The sequence below is a fragment of the Melanaphis sacchari genome, unplaced genomic scaffold (genome assembly GCF_002803265.2).
Source record: "Melanaphis sacchari strain LSU unplaced genomic scaffold, SCAv2.0 Contig438_pilon_pilon, whole genome shotgun sequence".
NCBI classification, from domain to species: Eukaryota; Metazoa; Arthropoda; class Insecta; order Hemiptera; family Aphididae; genus Melanaphis; species Melanaphis sacchari.
Window position 1 is genome coordinate 1 of NW_020271282.1, and position 8,613 is coordinate 8,613.

Here is an 8,613-nt window from a genome sequence, read left to right on the forward strand (position 1 = left end):
TTTGTTGTACTTCGTTCAGTTACGTATTGCTAATCCAAAATTTATCACAAAACGTTGGAATTTTGTCGCCGGACGCCGAATATAATAATATCATGTTATTCAATATACATTATATTTATTTATTTATTTATTTATAATTGTATATATATTTTTGTATATTTACTAATATATTATTTTGTTGCGAACACAATTATAACTAATAATAGTCATAATTATAAAATTTATTATTTATTAATTACAATTACATCAAATAAAATATAAAAATTTAAAGTTAGATAGTGGCGTAGTTATGATTTTTGTTCTAGGGGGTTATATAATTTATTGGATATGGCAAGCCACGGGAAGTACATCCAATTCGCGAAGTCGGATTGCCTGTCGAATCGACTTTTCACCGTAATAGGCGATGACGATACCCTAGACACTATAATTGCCGTTTCGTAACAAGCTACGGGACGAAGGTTCTCCGACGTTAAGTAGCAGGTTCAACGTTCAACAATCCGGGCTGTACGATAACTGACCAAGTATTCGGATTTTTGCATTTTTAATTTTTAAATTTTGTATTAATTAATTGTAATTTCTGTTATCAAAAATGATTAAATATATATAGTTTTGATTTATAGTGATCTCACTATTTACCACGACGCTCGCTAACGACGCTGTATTTTCATCAATACGTTTAAAATCTTCACTTTGCGCTCATCGTCCGCGATTCGACGCGGTCGGATCGCCTACCTGTAGGGACAAACGCGTTGCTGGATTTTCAATGATCGCTTGAAATCGAGCGCTCGATTCGACAAACTTTTGCATGCTAAACAGCACAACGCCTTCGACGTCGGTATGACAATCCGCCGCAGGCGGTACCTATCAGGAATCGATATTCACTGGACGATGACTGATAACTGAACACTTGATCAACCTTTCGGGTGTATGTTATTTGTGCGTCCATGCAAAGCACAGGGCAAGCTACGCGGATTGCCCAGTCGAGTAACGACAAGCACTGAGTAAGGATAGCTGAACATTTGGTACCGTTTCCGGAATGTATTTCGTTTATTTTCCATGCACAAGCACAAGGGCAAGCTACGGGACAAGGTGTATTGCACTGTGAATTTAATGAAATGACCAAACCACTAGACGCTCGAATTAGACTTTTATTATTTACGCGTTTAAAACGACACCGCCAAGTGTAGAGCCGCAAATCAGAGTACCAACATCTCGTTCGTCGTCATGGAATAATGGCAATAACTAATTAATAATTATGTGGTATCTGTTCGTCATTATCACTGATTTTGCCTGCGACTTTCTAACTGCTGTATTCTTAAGTCCTGGCAATGTCCCGACCTGAAATTCACTTCAAACGTGTTCGCTACTAGGGTACTCACATACGGCGAGTTTTACCGACCATGTATTCACATACAGCGAGTTTCACCGACGGGTGATACGCACGCGAGTTTCATCGTTGCTAGTATGATAATTATAGTTTATAGCCATCGGGAGGAACACGCGCCAACCCATTTTGATAACAGTAATCGTTGTCAATTATTATTATAGTGTCCAACTCCTCTATCAGATTTCCTATCGAGTTTCGACCGTCACCGCCTAGTTGAGGTTAGGAAACGGTTTCGTTTTGTGATCAAAACACAACACACAACATATCGTACCACCGCCGACGTCGTATACGGTCCACTGTCCGACTATCCGTCGTCCGTGTACTTGCGACAACGACCACTCAAAGTATTTAATAAAACCGTGTTAACTGTTACAGCCCTACACACGATGGCAGGTCCTCCAACGTTTATCGAGCTGACGCGCGAAGAACAGGTAAGCGAAACGACAACTGATAATTTTAGATCTGCTTCTACAGTATTGAAAAAAAAAATTGAAAACGAATAAAACTACTTCCACATACACACTGGCCAATATTTCTACAGTTAGGTTTGGAACTCTCAAAAAATATTGAATATTATATTATTAATATAATATTATTATTATAATATTATTATTTTATATTGATTCAAATATTGCTTACCCGCAATTGGAGTCAAATTTCTTTAAAATTTTTAGTTTAGGTTTAATAAATACATGACTGACCGAATAGAAACTACCTACAACAGTCAAAAATTATTTAGAAGTATAATTATTGCTTTAATAAATCAGCACAATACCATATTCACTGTAATATTTTATGTATATTACTTTCAATGTTTGATTTTTTTTATGGATAGACATTTTCTTATAGTTCTTATCACCATTTTTATAAAGTACCAGCACTTCTCCATTCGTTGTGAGATATTCCCAAAAAAAAGCATGATTTATTTAAACAAATTTTGGAAAATTTAAAATGTTTTTTTAATGTTATCAATGGTTAGCCTTAGCAACAATCAATTCTTAATTTTAATATATCATCTTTATGCAGTTGTTTTTTAAGCTAGATCCAAGAATTAATATCTATCCATAAATTTAAGGAACTGCAAGTATCAAATATTGCAGTGACTTATATTTTTATAAGTTGCCTGATAAATATATACATACTAAAAAAAAGAAATTCAATTGTTGATTAGAAATTAATTTTAAGTAATAATATTTGTTAGTTTTATACTTTTAAAAGCCAAACTATTTTTATAAGAGGTCCATCTTTAAAAGATGCTCTCACTCTAACCCCTTGGTCCAAAGCATATCAGTTAATAAAATTCTTGGTAATCCTCTAATGACCTATGAATGTAAAATTGTGACTTGCTGAACTATTTTATAACATCTGTTGTCATATTTTGTACATTGTACAATGAATATTTTCACTCGGCTCATATTTGTATCGTATCCTTAAATACAAATTGTGTTAAGTGTACATATACAAAAAAATTGTTTATCTTTATGTAGTTTATGAGATTTTATACTTCTATTTGTTTCTGATTAAGACTATATTATATAAGCATACTGATATTAATTTTGATTTTGCATTAATTAATATCAGTTAAAATAAAAATATTGATAATCATTAAATAATATACTATTTTGTTCACAGGCTTTAGAATTAAGGTCATATCTACGCAGCATTGGCGCTACTTTACAAGAGAAGGCAACAGATAACATTGAAGAAGATATGAAAGAAATCATATCTAAATGTGATGCTTGTTTAAAAACAGACTTATCAAATGCTGATATTGAAAGCTTTTTATGTTCTATTGTCTCAGTGATTATTGGAATTGGTGCTGTAGATGTAGAGAGCAATCTTGTTACTGCATTTAGTCAGATACTTTCTAAGCATGAAGAAGAACGTTTTAGCAACACCATACTTAAGACGTAAGTGAAATTACGTAATCAATTTAAATGGATCTTCTTTAATTTATTTTATATATTTTGTTTCAGTTTATGGCTATTGCACGGTACAGTTGATCCAAAATTACCAGCTCGTTTTCAGTTGTATTCTGACATAATTGATGTAGCTAAACGAAACAAGCAGCTTTTATTGGTGTACACTGGAATAGATAGTTTAAACAAATCTCTCCTAAGACAGTTGCACAGTGCACTTATTGAAAATGAACACAGGTTAAATTTCCCTATTAGATATTTGTTTAAATATTTTTCATTAATTTTAAAATCAAATTAATATATACTTCTTTTTTTTTTAGTGAATTGGCTGCAGAAGTTATGATTGAACTTCTCCGCAATTACACAGCTGATGATGGTAAACAGGCTAAAGATGATGCGAAGAGATGTATTATTTCTGCTATTGCTGACCCTAAGACGTTCTTGTTTGAACCATTATTGAGTTTGACACCTGTTATATCTCTACAAAATTCACCTTTGCATGAACTCTTGGTTATATTTGTCTCCGGAAATCTTACCAACTATTTAGATTTCTACAAAGGTCACAAGGATTTAATCAAATCTTTAGGTACTACATTATTATATTTAATATTATCTTTAGAAACTGTGAAATTTCTAAATGTATGTTATTAGGAAGGGTTTCAATTCTTTAATCCTCCCCAGATATGCTCTTGCATTTTAGTATATAAATTAAAAACTTAAAATTAGATGATCATCACTATTCATTTTAATTATTTTTAAATTTTATATCGTATAGAAAATATTGTAGACTAATTATCTATGTTGATAAATTATTACAATGGCAAATTGTCCAAATACTATGTTAATTAGCGGGGAACAATAATTTTTTTATTAATAGTAAAATAATAATATACCATGTAATAATCCATTGATAAGATTTTATTTTTCTGTACAAATTATATTATTTTACCAATTATTCTTTATATACATATTTACTACAAAAGTGTAATATATATTTGTTATTTAATAATGTTTTTTTAATATTTAAAAGGTTTGTCCATCACAAACATATATCTTTAGGGTTTTAGGTTTAAATACATAATATGGTGTATCATTTGTTTTTCAGCATTAGATCATCAAGCAAATATACACAAGATGAAACTACTGACAGTCATGAGTTTGACTGAGGACTCAAGCATCATAACATTTGAAACGATACAACAACAAGTGCAAATAAGCGCTGAACAAGTGGAACCATTTTTACTCGAACGTAATATAATCTAAATTCAATTTCATTATAAACTTATATTTTAGGTGTTTTTTACTTTATTTTGTAGTTTTTGGTACAAAATTTGTACGTGGCCGTATGGACCAAGCAGCAAAAAAAGTGAACATTTCAAGCACAATGTACAGGACATTCAGCAAACAGCGCTGGCAAATGTTGAGAAACTCGTTCTTCAGTTGGCGATCATGTCTTAGTGTTATCGAAGAAGGAATGAAAACTGTCGTGTCAAATTCTCAAACATCAATTTAAAAATATATATGTGTAAGCTAATGTCAATTAAATCGACATATTTATTAAAACATTTTTGGAATAAAGAAAGTTTACTTAGTAAAAAACCATTAAAAATATTTGTGTTTCAGTCACAATATAATACACATAGCAATATAATTATAGTGATAAAAAATGTCCATTATGAGTTATACACCAATGATATGAAGTGATATAATTTTATCACAAAAATAAAATTTTAAACTTAGATAATTAAATATTTGAAAAGATTATCTAATAATAATAATAATAATAATAAAAAAGTATTTATAAAATAATGGGCCAAACATTTAGGGGGGGATCAAATGATACTAAATTTATCTGAAAATTTAAAGAAAAATTTGTACTCAAATTAAATTCATGATAATATTGAGATCACATAAACTTCAGTGATATAATAATAAAACGTACAAATTAACGTATCACCAACGACGAAGTGTTGACATTGAACTATATGATAACTGGAACGCTCACAGCCCATATGACTAATGTAAATGAAACCGAGCGGGTCTGTTAGAAAGAGATAGCAAATAATATAGGTGTGTCTATCTCTGTCTTTATTGATAATACGCCGTATCATAATAATATCGTATATACTTTTAAATTTTAAATGCTTACCGGCACCTTAAAATTATTTAGCTTTGAGTCCTGTTTTTTTTTTTTTTTATAGTTTTTGGAACTGCATTACCTACTACAATGGTTAATTTTTGTAATGCTTACAATTGTACTAGTAGCAGTGATATTCAAAGTGATTTAATATTTCATAGGTTAGTATTAATGTTAATTGTGCTTGATGATTATTTCATAATTTTATTTACTGTACTGTAAATTTATTATTTAATAAATAAATAATCTTACTTTGTATTTATCACTCAACCAACTCGAAGGTGGCTTCCAAACACTGGATAATTATTTTAAATTTTTACCTTAAACATTTTTTGAATTATGTAGGTACAAATGACAAATGATAATTATCGACAAAGTTAAATGCAGATTGCAGCTATACTTTTAAATATTTTAAAGAAAAAAAGAAGTGTACATAGATAAATGAAATGATTATATTTAATTATGTAAATCATAATAAAATAACGAATAATGAATTTAGTTGGTACATTGCTTTTTTTTTTCGAAAACCAATTATATCTATTATTTATTATTATATGTATATAATATAATACATTATTATATACATATTGTACACAATATTATTATGTAAGTAATATAATAATTATTATATAACTGTCAAGTTAAAAAGTTATCATGTATTAAAACTAACCAATTAATGCCTAACTTTGTCAATATTTAAAAAACAAAAATATAATAAATAAAAAATAATTTTTCTATTATGATTTTAGAGAACCTTAACATTGTACATAAGTAAATCTGAACTTGGATTGGAAAAATAGTTCCCTTTTCCCTAGATTTTTATAGTATTATTAAATACTACATTTCATATTATTTTTAACTGTTATAGTTTTTTTGTCAATTAAGCTGACAGTTTAATTTCTGAATGTAGGCAAGATTTAATTGCTAATTATTCAAAATATATATGTATATTCAATATTTATATTATATAAAACTATCTCGTAATTCAATAATTATGATTTAAGCTTTAAGCTGCATAAATATATAAGTACAATTAATTATTACTAGGCACATAGTAATATAAAATAAAATTATACATTTACGCGGTATGTTAAACAAGGATAGACACACCTATAGTATTCGCTATCTCATTTTAACACGCTCGCTCGGGCAACACTGCATGGTGAGCGTTCCAGTTATCATATAGTTCAATGAGTGTTGACAGTTTATACAATGATTGATAATAGAATAAAAGATATCACAATCACTTTCGTCGTGGTGATAATAATAAGAATAATAAGAAATAATAATAATAATATTCAGACAAATACGATCTAAACAATCGTGGTACAATTTGTATATGTAATAATATAAGATATGAAAACAATGACAGTATTTACGTGACTCCGTTCCTATGCCGATGTTGTCGTTGGCAGGTGACCAATTGACGGCGACAGTCAGGCCACTGGTCAGCTGTTTCTTCTTGGGCACGGCGGTATAATAACAGGCAACCAAAACAATGATAGTAAGCTGATAGTAGACACTAGACAACACTTGCAATTCACACACGTTGACCGATCGGTACACAACGGAAGGCGCGTTGTAATGTTATATTAATTTAGCGACGATCGGAACGACAAAGCCTCAATTCTAAACGATGACCGCAAGACAGTGTAAATATATATATATTTAAGTTTAGCGGAGTGCGGATTTCGCAACAACGATATATATATATATACGGCTCGAAACGCAAAAGGTGTAAAACGTTTTGATTTACAAACACAAGAAAACCGACCTAGGCGAAGGTAAAAGTCTAAAACGGGCGCACACTTGGACACTTTGACGAAGTTCACAAGACGGTCTGAGGCGGCAACGTGCTGATAACTTGTTACCACGAAGGCGTCGCACGGAGGAGTCACTATTCTTCATGCCGGTGTCTCCGACAACACCAAAAATACACTATCCGAAATTAGTGGCCAATGACCCTATATCACCTGAGATAGGGCAATATCTGTACGTAATCTTTACGGCTGTTATAATTCCGTAAAGATATGTGATTGTGAGGGCCGTTGACCTACTAATCCGTTTTTTACTGTCGGGCAATCGATTTCAGAATAGCATATAATAGGGCCATCGACCCCAGAGGAGAGGAGTCGCGATTAGGGCGGCAATAAAATCTATTTGAAGTTATCGCACTCGATAACTTGCGCGAACAGTATATCTACCTATACAAAAAACTATTTTGAGCGGAAACAGTTGATCAGCCTATACTAACAAGTATATTTAATGATTTGTTTTTTTATATACATATAGCTATTAAAGTTATTTATTTTTTATAAGTAATAAGTATAACGTATATTGAATTAGTTTTTGACGAAAACATTGGAATTTATTATATTATCAATACTTATACTATATTATATTATTGTTATTTACTTTTAAATTATTAGTAAATAGTAGATACCTTATTACATTAAAACAATGTAAATAGATTCGTATAAACTATATAGGTAGTATAAATATAATATCTTAAAATTAATGAAGATATTTTAAAAATCTCATTACATATAGACTGTATTGTAAAATTCAAAATACAAGTGAAAGTTAATAAATATTATTTTTGAATTATAGCAAAATAATAATAAATACAATTTATCTATTATCAAAAAAACGTATTTTTTTCAAAATTTTTAGTACAAATATCTATGAAAAGTAATTGTAATTTAAATATAATGTTTATGAATTTAACTACAAACGCTTTTAAAGAATGTTGTGACAATAAAGTTCCGACATTTTTAATAGTAAATGAACAACTTGTGAAAACCTTGTATAGAATTATACAATTAAATATTTTGATTGACATTAATAAAAATATACAAAATTGAAATGTCTATAAATTGATTAAAAGAATCAAAATATTTTGAAAATTTTATCACTTATAGAAAATGATAATATTGACATTTGAAAATTTCAATCGTCTGCTGTTTTTATTTTGTAATTACAACAAAAGCAAAATTGTTAATGGTTTTGTCAAATACTGTTTTTACATAAAATTCTCGTTTGTATATTTTTAGTTTATTTTGAAAATACTGGAAATTTTAATTTTATTTCTTTAATTTCAAACTAGATCCAATTTTCTTTCTAAAACTATTCTCAAAGTTATGTTGTATAATCTACCTAACATTGAGAAC

At 29.6% G+C, this 8,613-nt stretch overlaps 1 protein-coding gene across 1 annotated transcript; it reads left to right on the plus strand.

Moving 5' to 3' along the window:
- Positions 1-1,595: 1,595 nt before the first annotated feature.
- Positions 1,596-4,871, plus strand: LOC112597659 (eukaryotic translation initiation factor 3 subunit M-like). The gene is made up of 6 exons (XM_025343792.1): positions 1,596-1,818; positions 3,020-3,297; positions 3,364-3,543; positions 3,627-3,892; positions 4,412-4,555; positions 4,623-4,871. The coding sequence occupies exons 1-6, from the start codon at positions 1,774-1,776 to the stop codon at positions 4,817-4,819; spliced, it is 1,110 nt and encodes a 369-aa protein (XP_025199577.1). The 5' UTR covers positions 1,596-1,773; the 3' UTR covers positions 4,820-4,871.
- Positions 4,872-8,613: the final 3,742 nt, after the last annotated feature.